An 18,747-nucleotide genomic window follows, 5' to 3' on the forward strand; every position below is an offset into this window, starting at 1 on the left:
AGGTTACATTCTAATACCAAGAGACAGACGATAAACAAATCACAGAACTAATATATAATATAATGCCAATATCAGGTACTGATAAATTCTTACAACAGCTTTGTGGCTATTTCACACAGGGTGGTCAGGGAAGGCCTCTGTGATAAGGTAACATTTGGGCAGAGATTTGAATGAAGTGAGGGAGCCACCCAGGCAAAGGTCTTAAGGAAGAATATTCCAGGCAGAGGGAGTAGCAAGTGCAAGAGCCCCCTTATACGGCAGTCTGCTTAGAATATTCTAGGAGATAAGCTGAAGGCAAGAGGGGTAGGGGTGCCATGAGGTGAGGTCAGACCAGATCATGAGCATCCTGGGAGGTCATTGTGAGGACTTTGGCCTTTTACTAAGTGAACGCGGCTATTGGAGGGTCTGAGTAGAGGCAGAACGAGATCTGACTTAAACTTTCAGAGACCCCACCCTCCACCCCTTCCCTGGCTGCTGCGTTGAGGGCAGCCTGAGTTAAGGCAGGAAGCAGAGGTAGGAGACTACTGTGATGTCCACGCAAGAGAAGACGGCGGCTGGAGAGGACTCTAGACAATCTCTAACTGGCCTCACCAGGGCACTACTGAGGCCTCTATCAGCATCCACATTTTGCTTTCCTCAGATCCTCCAAGAGAAAGATGAGATGTTGCACGAGCTTGAGAAGGAATTGGCCCAGGTTCAGAACAGCCTCATGAAAAAGGAGATGGAGTTGGAGAAGCAGCAACGAATGACAACAGAACTTGAAATCACCATCCAGGAGGTAAAGCAGGATAAGTCCAGGGCAGAGTGTGGAGCCCTGCAGGCCGAGATCCAGAAGCTGAAGGACTGTCTCGAAGATGCTCAACAGCAACAGAAGCTGATTGGTAAGGCCCCGGCAGGCAGTGTCTCTGTCCCCAGCACACTTCAAACCCACAGGGCCAGAGCAGTCCCCTTTTTTCTCTAACGGGCCACTTTCCTCTCCTTCCTCCACTTCTTCACTCCAAACCTTCAGTGACCTCAGGGTACATCTCCCAGGGATCACAATGCCCTCTCGAGCTCCTGCATGCACCCCTAACTGGGAAAGTGGACTACTGAGCTCACATGCCCACCGCCTTCCCAACTGCCTCAGGTGAAGGTCTTCTCTCCCCATCCTGGGGAGGACAGGTCTCTATATTCTGCTTCAGTGCACTGCTTTCCTCCCCATCTTCTCCAGGACCTTCATCATACAATTTACCTCTCCCCTCCCTGGTTTATACACATTCTCTCCCCCTTTTTTTTTTTTTTTTTTTGCCTCCAAACGCATCCTTTGCTGTGTAGCCTGCACTGTCAATTGTGTCCTTGCTCCACTGCTGAGACTGCTTTCTCAGAGGTGGCCGATAACTTGTTGCCCTGGGTAAGGGGTTCCTCTTGGGGTGATGAAAAATGATCAGAAATTAGACACTGATTATGGTTGCACACCTTTGAGAGTATTCCAGAAGCCATGGACCTGTATGCTTTAAGGAGTTCAATTTTATATTATGTGAGTGACATATCAATTTCGGGGGAAGAAAGGGTCCCAAGTGTAGCCTCCTTCCTCCCCTCCTGTAACAGTGTGTGTCTGTGTGTGGTTGGGCTCCCACATTCAACCATTGTTTCCCAGCTTTGGAGACATAACAGGTCCCTTCTTTCACAAACGTCACCATTGTTTTCTCTTTTCCCTCCTTCTCTGGCAGTAGTCACCTGCCCCTTACATTCTGCCCTCCTCCTTCTGCTCTAGTTCTCTGGACAACTCTAGAACCTAGAGCCCCCACCCTGACTTGGCACCTGTGGTCACTCGTTTTGGAGAGCAGCCCGCTCTGGGCTTTAGCCCTCTAATTCTTCATTCCCAAAACTGAAACTGTTCTCTTCCCTGCTTAAAAACAGAAAATCTTCCTTCTTCTTCCAAGTTATATAATTATTTCTGTAGTGATACCATCTTTCTTCCAGTCTCCAAGGCTGAAAAACAGAGACTAGGGTGAGGTTGAAGTTAGAAACAAAAGTAGAAACTTTAGTATATAGGAGCATATTCTGGTGTAGACAAACTCCGGTAAGCAACGTATTTGAGGTTTCTCCCTTTACACCCAGTGGGGGCAAAGGAATGGACTAATATTTGTAGGAAGTCTTTCCCCATTTAATACATTCTAGTTTTCCTAAAATAGTCTTTTCTTTATGCCAGGTCCCTGCTCAAGAACCCACTAAATTAACTCTGAACATTCTCTCTGGCTTTCCAAGTGCTCCAAAGCCCTCTCTTGTCCGTGTACCTGCTCAGCTGTCTCCCGGCACCCCTTCCCACTTTTCTTTCCAATCAAACCAGTCTCTTCCCATCCTCTTCCCACATGCCTCCCCTGTTCCCTTCCCATGTGTTTGCTCTAACAATCCCCTCATCTGGAATTCCTTTCCTCCTCCTCATTCTCAGGCTCAGCGCAACCTCTATTCCTCCATAAGTCCATCCCCACCAATCTTGCTTCACAGGAGTTCACAGTGAGTGCACGCTTACTGTGTCCTCTATGTTGTGTGGGCCAGTCTGTCTCCCTGACTAGACTCTAAACTCCATTAGGGTCAGGATTTGTCCATAATGACAGGATGAGTCACATAAGAGATACCAAGCAGTTTATATTGATTTGTTGAACTTTAGTCCAGAAGCAGGCCATGGCTGGGGGATAGCTGAAGACGGATAATTCAGCAGAGTTCCTTAGGAGTGATAATGAAATGGAGAGAAATGAGGGCAGGTTGGAAATTGAGGTAGGGCACAAAATGAAGGAACAGACTGGTCTTATTTGGGAGTCTGGTCTTCATGCACACTCCCTCCTCACATACACACGTGCCTGGCTTGTCCCCTGTGTTCTGCAGCTCAGCAAGCAGCCCAGTATAAAGAAGAGGCCCTTCTGGCAAAGAGTAACCTAGAGGATTCCCAGAGGAAACTGCAAAGCTACCTATTCATGGAGAAGCAGAAGACGGAGACCATCCAGGAGCTGCAGAGAGAACTTCAGAAGCTGCAGAAGGATTCCTTGATGGCCGGAGAGGAACTCGCACCCAACAGGTACCACCACGTCACCTCTAGAGAAAGGCTCTGTCCGTTGCGAGCCAGCCAGGACACCGCGGCAGCTGCCCGGGAGTGGGCCAGCAAGCCCCGTGCGGGTGGCTCATGATCCGCCAACATAGACACTGAGTCTGTCCTCCTGTTGTTGCCATGTTGCTTTAGGAAACGGATAGAGGAGCTGATGTCAGAACTCTCTGAGGCCCGGAGGAAGCTTGAACATTCAGAGAAGGAAAAGAGGCAGTTTCAGAAGACAACAGCTGAGCAGGACGCGAAGCTGACTGACCTGCTAGATCGTCTAAAACTCCTTCAACACCAGGTATAAAGGGCAAGCAGGCTGCCAGCTCAAGCATTTGCTCTGATCCAGATTAAATATATTAGTCTTTATTTGGGAAGATGCCACCACCAATCCATTCAAACTCATTGTCCAGAGTTTGTGTTAGAAAGCTAAGCCAGCCTGTCAGCTCTACTTCCCATGACCAATAATAAGCACTTTCAAGGGCTAAGCTTAAAAACAGTCAGAGGACAATGTTGGGTTTTTTTTTTTTATAGGATTCAAAAGCCATCCTTGTCAGTCATTTTAAAGTCTTTGATCTCTGAATTATTCTTTCTGTGCTTTTCTAAGATTTTTTTAAAAACTTTATTCAAAGAGGTTTTTATGTAGAAAGATTTAGTGAGTAAGTGGGAGAGAAGGCTGATGCTGTGGGAACTGGATCTATAAATAAAATAAGTTGGTATATCTAATTGAACCAAAAAAAATGCTGAACATCAGAGGAATCTGTTATTATCTATGCTAAATAACCAAGGAGTTGCCCTCATGTTTATTTCAGCCATTCCTTTTATACAATTGTCAGGGGAAGGGGGTTTTGTTTTGTTTTGTTTTGTTTTTTGTTTTGTTTCGAAAGTGTAGAGCCTTAAGACTGTCTTTCAGGCCAGTCTCTTTACTTCTCAGCATAGGGAGCAAGCCTCCGCCAAAAGCAATCTAGAAGAGGAGCTTCAGGAGGTAACACGATTAGTGGAGGAGAAACGGGAGCAGTTGAAAAAGAGCAAAGAACAGGAGAAGTTGCTGGAGCAAGAGCTCGAGACATTCCGACAAGAGGAAAAAAGGAAAGAAAAGATGGTGAGAAGGAGAACCCAAGAAGAGCTGGGTCATGAATCCGGGCAAGACTTGAGCCCCACTGAGCCTAGTAGGATACAGAGGCCATGGGGACTCAAATCTCAGGAGAGAAGGGGGAGGGAAGGTGAGAAAGGCAAGTGAGGAGGAGAGAGAAGGCCCAAGAGAAGGCAGGCTGCAGGATGGAGCTACAGGCTGGGAAGGGGGAGCAGGCTTCTAAAGGAATCTGAGGTAACACCTCTTTTCTGGGCTTTGTTCTCTAATGGGGGAGCAGACAAAGGAAAATCTGAGAATATTGGAGGAGGAAAATGAGAATGTCAAAGCACAGTTAATGCAATATTCCACGCAACTGGATTCCTCTCTCAGCAAACAAAACGCCTCCCAGCAAATGATCCAAGAGCTAAATAATGAGGTGAGTTGGCAGAAACCCCGAGGGAGTAAGAAAGTTAAATGCTGTGACCCTTGACCTGAAATCGGACCTGTCTCTCCTCCACCACGGAAACACGGCTAACGGCCCAGCCCACGTGCATCATCCGTGATGCCTGTAGCGCCACTTCTCTCCTTGAAGTCGTAACCCTTCCGCACCCATTTGCTCAGCCAAAGAAATGTTTCTTCCACGTGTGGAAGGTCTTATTTAATATCTGCTGGAGCTCCCAAACTACCTGGGCTTTGGCAACAAGTATTCCACTACAGCATTTCAGACCAGAGTTGGGTGAGTCCATGGCTTGGAGCGCTTTGCTAGGGTACACTTCCAAAAATAGTGCCAAAGCTCAAAAAGGGGATGGAAAGAGAGACAGTTCTTTATCATCACACAAATGAAGAGGAAAGAAAAATGTAAATGGTACCTAACGTATGCAAGGTACTGTGCTTGACGTCAGGCATCATTTATTGACTATTTAAGTCCTTCACATGCCTTCCATCTGCTTTACTCCCCACAACATATAGATTTCTATGATCCTCATTTTACAGAGGAAAGAAAGGCTGAGGCTCAAAGTAACTGATTACTAAGTGATGAGCTGGACCAGTATTTGAACCTGGATCATCTAGCTCCAACACTAACCTCTTTCCCCTTCATCATGAATGTCAATACTTTCCCCCAACTGAATATATTTCATCTTTCTGCAAGAAACAAATACAGCGTCTTGATGGGTGGTCTTTCAGGTTGCAAATGAAAGACCAAGCAGCCGTCATTCCTTTATAATTTAAGAAGAAAAAATGTTAACCTTAAAAGACTATGGACTATGCAAAGTATAAGAATAGCACTGCCTAGTGGTGCCTGGGTGGCTCAGTCAGTTAAGCGTCCGACTTCGGCTCAGGTCATGATCTCTCCGTTCATGAGTTCGAGCCCCACATCAGGCTCTGTGCTAACAACGCAGAGCCTGGAACCTACTTCGGATTCTGTGTCTCCCTCTCTCTCTGCCCTCCCCCACTCACACTCTGTCTCTCTCTCTCTTAAAAATAAATAAACATTTAAAAAATAATTTAAAAAAGTAATAGCACTGCCCAATAGAACTTTCTGTGATGATGGAAACATTCTATATTAGAGCTCTCTTGTATACTCTATCTACTAGCCACATGTGGCTGTTGAGTGCTTGGAATATGGATTAGTATGACTAAGGAACTGAATTTTTTTTAAATTGTTTAAATGTTTATTTATTTTTGAGAGAGAGACAGACAGACAGAACGGGGAAGGGCAGAGAGAGATGGAGACACAGAATCTGAAGCAGGCACCAGGCTCCGAGCTGTCAGCACAGAGACTGACACAGGGCTCGAACCCACAAACTGCAAGATAATGACCTGAGCTGAAGTCAGTCGCTCAACCAACTGAGCCATCCAGGCGCCCCAGGAACTGAATGTTTAATTTTAATATTAACTAATTTTAGTTTTATTTAAATGTAACTAGCCTCATGTGGCTAGTGGCTACCATATTAGACAACACAGAGGCTGACGTTTCTGGAGTTTTGTCCTCCAGAGATATAAATCTCTCCTTTGCTGTGGTCCAGAGTTGATCTTTGAATTACTGAGATCCCTAAGGAACCTCCCTAAATATAAGGGGTATTACCTAAATATTTAATATGCACCTATTATCACGTTTGCCAAAAGAAAGATAGCCATTAGAAGTAAAAAGTATTAATTTCAGAATTCCTTTGATGGAAACCAGGAGGCTAGAGGGGTTTTTTTGGTGTGTAAGCATGTTCAACTTTTTAAAAGCATACCTCACATATAGTAGATGTATTGTCAATTGAAACAGTCATTAGAAAGAGGTTTAGTTTCACATTCTAAAATGCATTTTCTTTCATCAGCACTCCTTGTCTTAATTTTCAAATTTCCCATCTGAAAGCAATAGATCCTGAGATTTTTTTTTCATCTCTTTGATTCTAGGACATTTTTCCACCATATTTTATAATTAATTACTGTTAATAAGAAAGCTAATTTATTTTATATATTTATTATGTATTTGGACATTTTACTAAACTCACTTCTAAGCAGTAATAATTTTTCACTTGTTTCTCATGGATTTTTTAGATGGATGGTTATGTCATTTGCAAGCAACAACAATTCTCTAAACTTTTGTAATATTTATTCTTTTTTTTTTCCTTATTGCATTAGATAGTACCTACAATTTAGTGTTCAACAGTAGGATCCTTTTCTTGCTTTGAACATTAATGGAACCCATCTGTTTCAGTATGATGTTCTTTATAATGTGGTGAATGAAATTAATTAATTGATCCTAATTTGGGCCCATCATTACATTCCTAGTATGAGTCCTAACTGTGTGTCATGTATTACTCTTTTAATACAATACTTGGACTATTCTAGGAAGTAAAATAAGGCCAGTATGATGGAAGTGTAGTAATCGAGGAGGATATTGGTATAGGATGAAAGTAGAAACATAGTTAGGGGTGGACATTATGGTCTCTGTTAAGCAATTTGGGGTTTTATTATTAGAGCAATGAAAGGACATTGATGACATTTCCTCAGAAGAGCAGGTGAGGTGATTTGATCTAAGTTTTCAAAACATAACTGTGACTAATGTGTGGAAATGGATTGCAGAGAGGAGTAGGTATGGAAGTGAGGAGACTATTGCCATTCAAGCTAGAGTTTTAGCAAATTCACGATGTGTTTTGGCAGCAAAATTAACCAGACTAACAACGGACTGAATGTGAGAAGAGAGGAATCAGGATGACTTAGTGGAACTCACCTGTAAAACCTTCCAGGCCTAATGCCTTTAGCAAGGGAGAGAGTATATCTTTACGAGAACTCTTATCAAAACTCCTTGATTCTATAATTTATGTATAACTACATATATGTCTCCAGTACCTTTCTCCAAGCTAAACCACTGAAGTTAGAGAAATTTAAAATAGAGCCTCCAAACTCCAGTGGACTTTTAGTTCTTAACAGCCTTCCCAACTTACCCCTTTCTCCTTAAAAAAGCATATCTCTCCTTTGTCCCCCAGACTTGCCTATGGTTTTGCCACAGCTTGTTTGTCCTGGATTGCAATTCTCTTTCATTCCCAAATAAACCTATCTTTTGCTGGTAAAATTTTAAAAAATAAATAAAGCAATAAATAAATAATATAAATAATAAATAATACAAATTTATTACATATAGATAAATAATACAAAATTAATTTAATTAAGCTTCTATTTTAGCTTCTAGCATCATTGTGATTTATGTCCCACCCTTCTTTTCAATATCTCACCTCTTTGGTTACACATCTTGATTTGGCCACCATTTATTGAAAACTTACAATGAATCACATACAGTGATTCCCCTGGTTTACTGGGAAGACCCAGATGACTTCATGTTTTCAGAAGTCCCCAAAAAAGATGTACTTCTTTTTCCGGAAGACCAAATTATTCCATCTTTAGAAATGGTTTCACTCCCAGGACATGTAAATATAGGGTCAGAAGTGCAATCTAACACTTCTCATCTCACTAATTCCTAGCGTCAAAGATACTCAAAATTCCATCTGAAACAGTAATAAACTTGAAACCCTGAGCAGCTACTGAAGAAAACCCAACAGAGTGTGTTTCTGTGTATATGGCCACATAGAAGATGTGGGTGTATTGAAATACTAAAGAACAGATAAAATATCAAAGAACAGAAGTTGGGCACGTGAATTTCTAAGGTCTCTCTCCTGCTTCTGGACTTGGAAGTAGATCTCTGCCCTGTACTTAGAAATATTTAATAAGATGGCTAGTTACTTAGCATGTTCATGATCATACAGCTATATAGTAATGTATACCTTACTAAGCCCTTTTTACCTACATAATCTCATTTGATCATCACCAAAACTCTACAAAACCATTGAAAGTATCCTGGTTTGCAGAAGAGGAAACTGAGGCTAAGAGAGATTAAGTAAATGACAGAACCTGGACCTCTAACTCCAGATCTTAATTCCTTTTAGCTTTGGCATGAATACTAAGTTTACAACAAGGACTTTGGTTTTTAAACACACTTCTACCATAACTATATGTTCAGTGTATCCCTAATTCCAAACATTGCCGTGTATAATATTACATTCAATCAAAAAAATTATTTAGTATTTACTGAGCACATATTATGTGCCATGCCCTGAGCTATATAGGCAGTGGTGATACAGCAGTGAAGGAAGCACACACAGTCCCACTCTCATGGTGTATCAAGTCTAGTGGATTATGTCAGGAACTAAGAAAGGCACGAAATGTACAAATGAAATGTTGTATCATGTCTCTTAACCTAGAATTGAGTTCCAGCTCTTTATCAAAGGCTACAGAGTCTGTGAAAGGGACTATTCATGTGCTTGATACATCATGGTCCAGTACTGCCAGTACTCTTTGTATCTGGGGGACTTGCTAACTTAGAAGGGGAGTGTCAGGGGAGGGGTGAAGAAGAGCCTGGAAAGGCAGCTGTTCCTTTTATAACAGTGAGAGGAGGGTGTAGGCCTTATCACAGACTGCTCTGCAGGCTAGTGCAGAGAGAAGAGAGCCCAGCTCTTATCCATTTCCTACAGACAGAGAATGCCTCTACTGGCATAAATCTTGACAGTGATATTTCCCCTCCCTAAAGCTAGTCCTTCAGAAGGAGGCCTTAGAGAGTCTGCAGGTCCAGCTGGACAAGAGTGTGCAGAAAGAGAAGCAATATCTCCAGACCATGGTCAGTAAAGAAGCCTATGAGGAATTGTCCAGAAAGTCACTCACCTGCCAAGATGACCTGACACAAGCTCTGGAGAAGGTAAGCCATACCCTCTCATCTCCAGGACTGTTTTGGGGAAAGAAACATCTGAGTAGCATGAGAGATGTAAGAGTCAATCCCCTGCGTGACTGGCTGCCACCAGGACCATCTGCAAACCCTTGCACAAGCTGGGATATCCTTCCAGAGAAGGCCTGCTTCCTCTTAATGAGGCTTCTTTTGAGGGGAGGAAGAGGAGGCAAAGATGGAGGCCAAATCCAATCAGTCTTTCTGGCCACAAGTGACCCAGGGGCGAGGTTTTCCCAAAACCTAGATTGTCTGGGTAATTTGTGCCCCACTCGGTACCAATCATGCCTAGCTGATCAGTTCATAGAATTGGAAAAAGAGGAAACAGGAAGAAAGGGAGGATGTAGAAAACCAACCATTGTCACTTCCCACCCCTCTCTGGGACCCTAGGCAAGTGACTGGGTATCTCTGCCACCCTGAACAGAGAGGATGGGGAGGGACTAGAATGCTTCTCCATTCAGCACCCAACAGAAAGGGCTAAATGGCTTTGACAGCCATTCTCATCCCCTTTGTCTTTGTGGAAGCTCAATCATGCGACCTCGGAGACCAAGAGCCTGCACCGAAGCTTGGCACAAGCCCAAGAGAGGAAAGTTCAGCTGGAAGATGAAATCATTGCTTATGAGGAAAGGATGAAAAAGCTCAACGTGGAATTAAGAAAACTGCAGGGGTTCCATGAGCAGAGCGAGCTAGAGGTAGGAAGCAGTCAGGAGCTCAGGCTGCCTTCCTGTTCCAGGTTGCCAAGGTCTCCTCTTGCCCCTCGAACTCTTTAGCACTGAGCCATTCCCTTCGGCTGACCGGTTCCCTCCCTCCACTTGGCTGGCTCAGCGAGCCTCAGGCAGAGGAGGCAACGGTCAGAGCGGGGGCGCCCTCTGCTGGTACTGGAAGTAAACTGCCCCCTGAGGAGTCCCCAAAGCTGAGAAAGCTCTCTTAGGCCTTGTCACGGGTGCTCTGGTGTCAGGGCCGCAAGCCCGGGTCTCCCTTCTCACTTTGCGCCCCTGAGCAGGTGCATGCCTTCGACAAGAAGCTGGAGGAGATGAGCAACCAGGTGCTGCAGTGGCAGAAGCAGCACCAGAGCGACCTCAAGATGCTGGCAGCTAAAGAGGAGCAGCTTAGGGCCTTCCAGGAGGAAATGGCCGCCCTGAAGGAGAACCTCCTGGCAGACGAGAAGGAGGTGGGTACTCCTCAGCTTCTGACACCTCCTCCCAGACCCTCCCAACACATCCACGACCACCAGGATACCAAACAGCCCTTGTGGGGATGGGGGCACCTAAGAGCTAGGCAAGGACACCCCCAGCCCACACTCTATTCAGTGTGAAGCAGGGTCTCAATGTTCTAAGTCCCATAGCAGTTGTCTCTACCCAACTGTCTTCCTTTGTTGCCTTTGTTGACAGCGATATTGAGCAGAACAAAGGCCTATTCCAGGGAAGAGAGTGCCATCTCCCTGTCAGGTATACCAGCTGCCCTGACTTAGATAACCCACAGGGCAGTCCCCCTCCAGAGCCCATCCTGACACTTTCACTTACCCTGTAGTAGAATCTGCTAAGAGATCTTTGGGCATGCCCTATGCCCTGGTCCCTGAGCAGTGAAGTGCATGGTAGGAGGCCACAGGATATCTCAGGGTAGCAACAGGGCCTTAGCTTGCATTAAAAAAAAAAGGGCATCCATTCCTCAAGATATTTGTTTTTCCATCTGTTAAAAAAAAAAAAAAAGGCGGCTTAATGTATTGCTTTTGTAGAACAAACTGTTTTAATGCCTTTGCCCAAAAATCATTATTGTAAGCATACATGTGTCCTTTGTCTCTACTGTAAATGGTGCCCTGGCAGAGATGTCACCTTGTGTGCCTGTACTGCTGGAGGCAGAGGTTCTGCTGTGGCAGTCCCAACTCTGGCCTAGGGGTTGGATGGCAGAATCAATGTTTCTTCTTCCAGGAAGAGAGAAGAGGCCTGATTTAGAAGTAAGGAGATGACAGGCCTATGCTCCCACCCCTAACCATCTCCTTTTCTTCTTGTACCAAAGCCCTGTTGTATGCCCCAGAGGTCTGCACCTAAAGATACTACCTGTAGGCTGCACCAAGAGAATGATCAGATTATGTCCAACATGGAGCAATGGGCAAAAGAGCAGAAGTAAGTAAGGGAGAAAAAAGTAAGGCAGGGCTCCAGGGCCTGGGCTGAGCTGAGAACCTGCACACACACTGCCCTCTGGGGACATGGATCCAGTATCAGCCCACATTCAGAGGCTGGGAATAAGATGGAGGGGCCTCAACTAGTCAGTCAGAATCAGAAAGATCTGCTGACTTAGAAACAGAGCAGCTCCAAGATAAAAGAGATGCTTTGCTGTGAGTCATAGTCCCCTTTCCCAACCTGGAATCTGGCTTCACTGCCTGAATCCCTTGAAATCACCTGAGATCATGGTGATCTTGCATGGGAGTTTGAGAATGGAGGGTCCCCTTAATTGCCAGGTGCTAGGGAGGCTCTAGCTCTGGGGACTGGGTAATGAACAGGGTCTAGGGTTCAGCAGACACCTTACTGAAAACACCAACAACCCATCCAGCCAGCTCATGCCCTTCTACATGGAGGTCTGAGAACTGTTTCTCTTTTGGATTTTATTACAGGATCGCCAACGAGAAACTAGGAAACAGGCTCCGTGAACAGGTCAAATATATTGCCAAGCTAACTGGAGAAAAAGAGTAAGTCATCCCACACCACCCAGGCTGCTGCTTGGGCCGAAGGAGAAGGGTCAGGCACGAGCCAGGGCTGGCTTTTCCATTAGATACATGCATCTGACCTTAGGAAAGAGTTGGGGCTTTGGAAAGATTCTGAGTAGTGAATCCATATTTATGTGACCTTGGGCACATCACTACCTCTTTGGGCCTTTGTTCCCTCACCAACAATACAGGAAGGGGTTAATGGTCCCTATGCCCCTTCTCACTGTTACCTTCTGCGATTATCAGAGGTCAAAAATTCTAAGAAGGAAACATGAACTGAAAGTTAGACACTACTAGTTAGGGTAGAGACTAAGCTGCTGTAACAAAGAGACCTCCGAATGAAGGAATGTAGAACATGGAAGGAACATCCCTAGGAAGTGAACAGTCCAGGGTGGTGGGGTTCCTCTGTCCCACATGGTCATTTGGGAACGGAGGTTCCTTCTACTTGCTGCTGCAACCTCCCCTATGGCCTTATTTCACCCTCCTGGTCAAAGCTGGGTCAGCAGAGTGCAGTGTAGGAGGAGTGTTGGAAGTTTGGGAACAGAAGTGAACATATGGACGTCTAAAACCAAGACTTTGGAGATGGTACAGGTAACAGGTCATGATAAGCTCCAGGGCAATGTTTCTCAACCCTTTGTCAGGGAACACTTATAAAATAACCACAATTGTTTGGCACAGTGGAAGGATTTGGGATGGGTTGTTTATGACAAAGTTGACCAACCAGTGGCTGCCCCAAGAGCTGGGGGTGTCCATATCTCAGCCCCAGTTGGAAAGCTCTGAGCTGTAACCTTAGGAGGGTGGCTGAGTTTAAGGAGAAGATAAGATCATTGGAATACAGAAGTCAAGCAACTGAGAGGCCAGGAGTTGGACAGAAAGTACAGGATGTTGAAGATACTTGGGAATGCTGAAAGAAGTGGACCAAAGAGAGTAGCAGAGAGCCAGGGAATGAGGGCATGGTGAGGACCCCTCCTCCAGGCCCAGTGGCATATGGAGTATGGCAATGACATGTGGGGCTCCAAGGGAGTAAGTGTCTTGGACACCAGCCAGGTTTATAGAGAGCAAGAGGACAAACCACAGTCCCAGAGAAGTTGGGAATGAATTCTTTGATTTCTTCTAGAAAAGACCATGAAATTTTTCACTAGGACAAAAGCATTTTCTGAAAGAGATTAACTGAAAGAAAAATTGTAAGAATCTGAAGGTAACAGAAAAAAGCATTTCATCCTTTTTCTTATATTGTGCCCAGTTCCAGGAAGTTCTGTTTCACAAAGAACTCATTCTTAAGTGAACCTATTTGAAGGAAAACCATCTTTTAATAATAATAATAATGCAAATACTATTTGTCAGTTTCCTGTGTAAGACACTGATCTAAGTGATTTATATGTATTAACTTATTTAATCTTCATAAGAAACCATGAGTTCAGTACCATTAAAATCATAAAACCGTGAAAAACTGTCATGGGGGAAGAAAGAGAGGAACCCAAAGGCTAAATAACTCATGAATAGTAAATGGAAGAGCCAGAATTCCAACTCAGGAAGTCTAGTTCCAGAGCCCACTGTCACTCACTGCCCTGAGCATCGGTTTAGAGAAATATGACCATTTATTGAGCCACAGGAGATATGCTAAGTTCTTTCACCTCACCTACATTGCTGCCACCATTTCCTCATCTGTAAAATGGGGATAAGTTACTTGTCCAAGCTCTCAACAGAGCTGGGATCCCCTGTGCTCTCAACCTTCCAGGAAAGGAAGGCAAAAGAACCTGGACTTTGGCATCAGAACTGGATGAGAGTGTTTCCCAGGTATGGCCAGCCGGGACAGCTTGAGCACATGTGATTGTTCATAATAGCCTTCTGGCTCTTCAAATCCAATTTCTATCATTTGTCAAACTGGATCTTTCTATGAAGCACAGAAGGCAGATCAGACTTAATTATCCCCATCTGACAGATAGGAAAACAGGCCCTGAGCTGACATGACACAGTGGCTCGGGAGTTGAAGCAGACTGAACATCCTCTGTCCTTTCCTCAGCCACCTCCACAATGTAATGGTCCATCTGCAGCAAGAAAACAAGAAACTGAAGACTGAGATAGAGGAGAAGAAGGTGAAAACCGGGCACCCAAGGCTATACACCAAAGCCCTAGGCCCGAGCAAAACGGAGCCCATACCAAAGGGAAAAGTGTGTGCCACCTTGGGCTGGAGGGGAATGTCCCAGGACATGAACCAAAGAATGGACATCACCAAGTTTGTCGGGATACCCCACTGTTCAGGTATTCTGCCATTTATCTTTTGCTACTTATGTGATATCATCTCACTTAGTCCCATGGTTCAAAAAAAAAACAAAACAATAGCAACAGCCTGATGCTATTTTTCAAGAGATCACTGCATTGGGAATTCAAAGTGGGAGCTGGGGGACAGATCTTTTGCTCAGCTACTCTAGACCAAAGATAATTGTTTCCTCATCTGTAGGGAGAAGAGGTAAGTGAATTAAGGCTCGTTCTGATCTAAGACTCTTTGACGATACCCAAGTGCATCATATGTCAGACCCATCCCTCTCCCTGACCCAGTCCCTTTTGGGAAGTGTAGGGACAAGGAGGGAACAGGCAGAATAGACATCTTCCTCCCATAGTTTGTTCGGAAAACCCCAAAAGAGCGCCCCAGTCCCCTGTTCAGCCTGGGTCCACGGCTACCTTTTCTGTCACCTATAGACTCCATATTACCCCCAAGGGAAGAAGTCACCCCACAGCTGAGATGCCTGGCCATGAGGCCAGTCCTTGAGGAATCACCTCATTAGTTTCTCCTCAAATCAAGACTATCATTTCCTCCCTGTTCCCTCAGGTTCCTCATATTGCTAGAATCAGCACCTTTGCCCTGAGCATCATTTCCACGCACGTTTTTCAGAGGACAGTGATTTCCCGCCCCTCTCTCTTGGATCAGCTCTTATGGGAATGCCTCAAGGTCCCAGCCTATTTTGCAAGATGCAAACATTTTATTGAGTTTTGTCCACTTTCTGCAGTGGAGTGAGCATTGGAACCGTACTACCATCTCCAGACCCAAACTCTAAAATAAAAACATGAGCATAGCAGTGTCAGTGAGCTCTCGGCATCTTGCAGACATCTCTGCCCCCTCAAGCCCCCAGCAACATGTTCATCCTGTTTTCTTAGTATTCTAAAAGATACAGTCTCTCTCACATATATAGGGAAGCTCTAACTCCCAAAGCAAGCTTCTGGATTACCTGTATTAGTTTTTAAAACAAGAGATAATTAACTCCTTCTTTATTTCCATCTGTCTGCAATTTTAAGGAAAAAAAAATATCTAAAGACCTCAAAAAGGAAAGTGATCCTGAGACCCAAAAGAAAGGAAGAGAAATGAGTGATACATTTTCCAAATGGAAGAGGGAGAGAGAAACATCTGCTTTCTCCTTGGCCACCATATTCCATTTCTCCTTCTAATATTTTGTTTTTCTCCCCAGCCAGCTCAGTACAAGTAAAATTCCATTATAACAAACTCCAAGCACAACTAAACTATTTTATTGTGGCAAGATTTTGTTAAACGGAATATATGTCTGGAATATATATTCCTAGTCTGTAGGAGATTGACAGAAATAGCTACTAAGATAAAGTTAGAGAAAGAAATGAAAGAGCTTGCATCTTGGGGTGGAGGATAGGAGAAGTGAAGGAAGAAACCCACTTCCTTGGTAAGGGGTTGGTAAGGATTCTTAAATATTCTTGCCTCACTCCGCAGCCAAACAAAAGCCAAGAAAATTCATTCCAAATAGGAACCTGTTGCATAGAATGCACATGCCAATACCTGGGAAAAGCAAATACGAGAGGTGCAGTATGAGGCAGGAGTGACGGGCATCTCTGACAGTCTCTGCTGTGACAGTGTTGTTTGTTTGTTTAGGTTTATTTTTAACTATGTACCCCCATTGGGTTTAGAGTAAGGATATATTTCCCAGAGTAAACAAAGATTGAAGAATCTGGTACTAATGAAATGGTTTCCTGCTTCCACCCTGTAGCCCATTCACTCAAACAAAAGTTCAGTGTCGTTAAAATCCCTACTACAATCCATTAAAAAAGACATTTAGTCTCTATATTTATGTAAAGGTTTCAGGGGCGCCTGGTGGCTCGGTTGGTTAAGCGTCCAACTTCAGCTCAGGTCATGATCTCACGGTCCGTGAGTTCGAGCCCCGCGTCAGGTTCTGTGGTGACAGCTCAGAGCCTGGAGCCTGTTTCAGATTCTGTGTCTCCCTCTCTATCTGCCCCTCCCCTGTTCATGCTCTGTCTCTCTCTGTCTCAAAAATAAATAAACATTAAAAAAATAAATTAAAAAAAAAAAGAAAACGTTACATATATTTTGGCCAAGATAATAATAGCTGGATACTTTTTTTTTTTTTTAAAGAGAGGGAAAGTGAGAGAGAATCTCAAGCAGGCTCCACACCCAGCATGGAGCCCAACATGGGGCTCAATCTCACAATTGTGAGATCATGACCTGACCAAGATCAAGAGTTGGATGCTCAACTGACTGAACCACCCAGGCGCCCCAATAGCTGGGTACTTTGAATGTTGTACATTTTTTCAAAGTTATCTTTCACTTCCTCTGGGGTGACTACACCAGAGCATGGCAGGTAGTGGGTTACGGGGAGCAAAGGGCAGAGCAGGAAAACACAGATATGTCACCCTAGCCATCTGGCCCTTTGAGCCCAGCTAGGCAGGAGATCTGATAAGGTAGAGGAGTTAAACTTAGAGAAATGTAGTTTCTCTAAAGATAAGGCAAAGGGCAGGGAAGTTGAGTGTTGTCTAATTATAATTCTTTAAGAAATAACCAAAGGGGTTTCTAAAAGGTACTTTGAATAGCTGATATTAGAAATGGTCTCTGTAGGATATAGCGATGGTGGACACTTGTTCATTATAAATTTGTTCAAACGCATCAAATATGTACTACCAAGAGTGAAGCCTAATGTAAACTATGAGTTCGGTGGGATAATGTGTCAATGTAGGTTCATCAGTCGTAACAAGTGAACCACTCTGGTGGGATGTTGATGGTGGGGGAGGCTATGCGTGTGTGGGAGCAGTGGGTATATGAGAAATTTCTGTACTTCCGGCTCAATTTTGCTGCACACCGGAAACTGTCCTAAAAAGTAACCAAAAAAAAAAAAAAAAAATTAGTGCTTCAGCCACCCATTGAGAAGATGTCACTCAGATTCTGACATCTGGGCCCACGGAATCCTTTGCAACAGATTCTCTTGTATCCACCTGGAGTATAATTTTCTCCACTGAGCTGAAGAAACCCAGAGCAAACATCAGCCCCCTCAGGCTGTCTTACTAAAGGGAAGGAGAAGTTCATTGGCATCACCATGTTGCCCCATAAGCACTTGTCTTTTGAGCCTTCTCTCAACAGCCCAACTGAGGAGGAAGCTTCCTGCCATAGACAGGACCTTGCAAACAAGCTCTGGAGTCCCCAGAACGAACCCCCATCTCAGCCCAAGACCCACAACTGCTGACAGGTGTCTAAAGTATCATCAACTAGGCATTTAAGGATAGATGCCCATGACTGAGAGCAACAGGGGGCCCCCAGAAAGATGTCCAGTTCAACAGCCTCACTGTTCCTTCACACCAGGAGAAAACCTGAAAGCCAATCTCCAGAATCCCCCTCAGGGTTTTTGTCAAAGACATGCTTTTGTATCCCTGGGGGCAGAAATCAGTTATATCTGAGGAAGAGGTGGTAAGAATCAGAATATTAAAGTGGGAAGGAACTTTAAGGTGGATCTGAATAGAAAGCGTCCATAATTTAAAAGAAAATATTACAGACAGAGGTCCAGACAGACTCTTGTGCAGAAGTTCCAACACCAAAACAGATTTGGGAAGCGCTGCTGGGGGGTGGGGAGCCTCCCCAAGCACCCTGTGGCACCTGTGTGTGGCAGGTGTCCTTGCAGGTGCTCCTTGTTTTTAAATGAGAAGTTTGGGTTGACCCATGGTTTTCATAATCTCTGGCTTCGTGTTTGTGATCTAAGGAATCGGAAGGTAAGTTCATGACCAAGGTCACAGCCTGTGTGTTAATAACAAAGCCATTCACTGGAACCTCCATTTTCCCCCGTTCTTCTGCATCCCAAGCCCATGTCTGTAAATAGATCACATACCCAGCTTACTTCTTTCCACAGAGCAGGTAGACACCTTCTGCTAGCCCTTCAACTCGGTGCCATGATTAGAAGCCTTCCCAGAGGAGCAGCCAGAAGCCCTTTCTTCACTCCAGAGCCATGAAAAGTCCGTTTCTACCTGAATTCCCAATAAAGGCAGTTAGAGGTAAAAAGAATGGAAGTGGAGGTGGCAGCTGGTGCTGGCTGGCAAAGCCAGGCTTCCAAACTCATCTGTAAAATTGACTTAAATTTTAAATTCACATCCCAGGAACAAAGTGAGAAAGGGAATAGAAGTAATAGCAGCATGACCCAAGGGGCTGGAGCTGAGTGCTGGCCTGGGATCAAGGTGCTTCTGAGCCCCAAGCCAACCCCAGCAGTGATTCAGCCCCGACACAGAACCTTGCAACCAGCACACCCAGCAGAAGCCCAACCCCAGGGGATCACAAAATAAAGACCATGCGTGATGCAAATACCCAAAGAGCCACCTCAGCAGATACAGGCTGCTTA

The 18,747-nt window shown here is 44.6% G+C and overlaps 1 protein-coding gene across 5 annotated transcripts in view; it reads left to right on the forward strand.

The window, feature by feature from the left end:
• PMFBP1 (polyamine modulated factor 1 binding protein 1) overlaps positions 1 to 18,416 on the forward strand; it is a 46,167-nt gene extending 27,751 nt beyond the window's left edge. Inside the window, exons 10-21 of one of the 5 annotated variants that reach the window (XM_060650265.3) lie at positions 641 to 881; positions 2,866 to 3,055; positions 3,218 to 3,371; positions 4,005 to 4,172; positions 4,441 to 4,578; positions 9,220 to 9,384; positions 9,933 to 10,100; positions 10,412 to 10,579; positions 11,425 to 11,531; positions 12,020 to 12,094; positions 14,136 to 14,374; positions 18,270 to 18,416. In XM_060650265.3, coding sequence (XP_060506248.1) covers positions 641 to 881; positions 2,866 to 3,055; positions 3,218 to 3,371; positions 4,005 to 4,172; positions 4,441 to 4,578; positions 9,220 to 9,384; positions 9,933 to 10,100; positions 10,412 to 10,579; positions 11,425 to 11,531; positions 12,020 to 12,094; positions 14,136 to 14,374; positions 18,270 to 18,364 — 1,908 coding nt within the window. In that variant the 3' untranslated portion in view covers positions 18,365 to 18,416. Of the gene's footprint in view, positions 1 to 640; positions 882 to 2,865; positions 3,056 to 3,217; positions 3,372 to 4,004; positions 4,173 to 4,440; positions 4,579 to 9,219; positions 9,385 to 9,932; positions 10,101 to 10,411; positions 10,580 to 11,424; positions 11,532 to 12,019; positions 12,095 to 14,135; positions 14,375 to 14,942; positions 15,366 to 15,406; positions 16,181 to 18,264 lie in introns of those variants that run through there. The other 4 variants (XM_060650267.3, XM_060650268.2, XM_060650266.2 and 1 more) reach the window with 4 other exon arrangements.
• The last annotated feature ends 331 nt before the right edge of the window (positions 18,417 to 18,747 follow it).

Source organism: Panthera onca, chromosome E2 (genome assembly GCF_046562875.1).
Source record: "Panthera onca isolate mPanOnc1 chromosome E2, mPanOnc1 haplotype 2, whole genome shotgun sequence".
Classification (NCBI taxonomy): Eukaryota; Metazoa; Chordata; class Mammalia; order Carnivora; family Felidae; genus Panthera; species Panthera onca.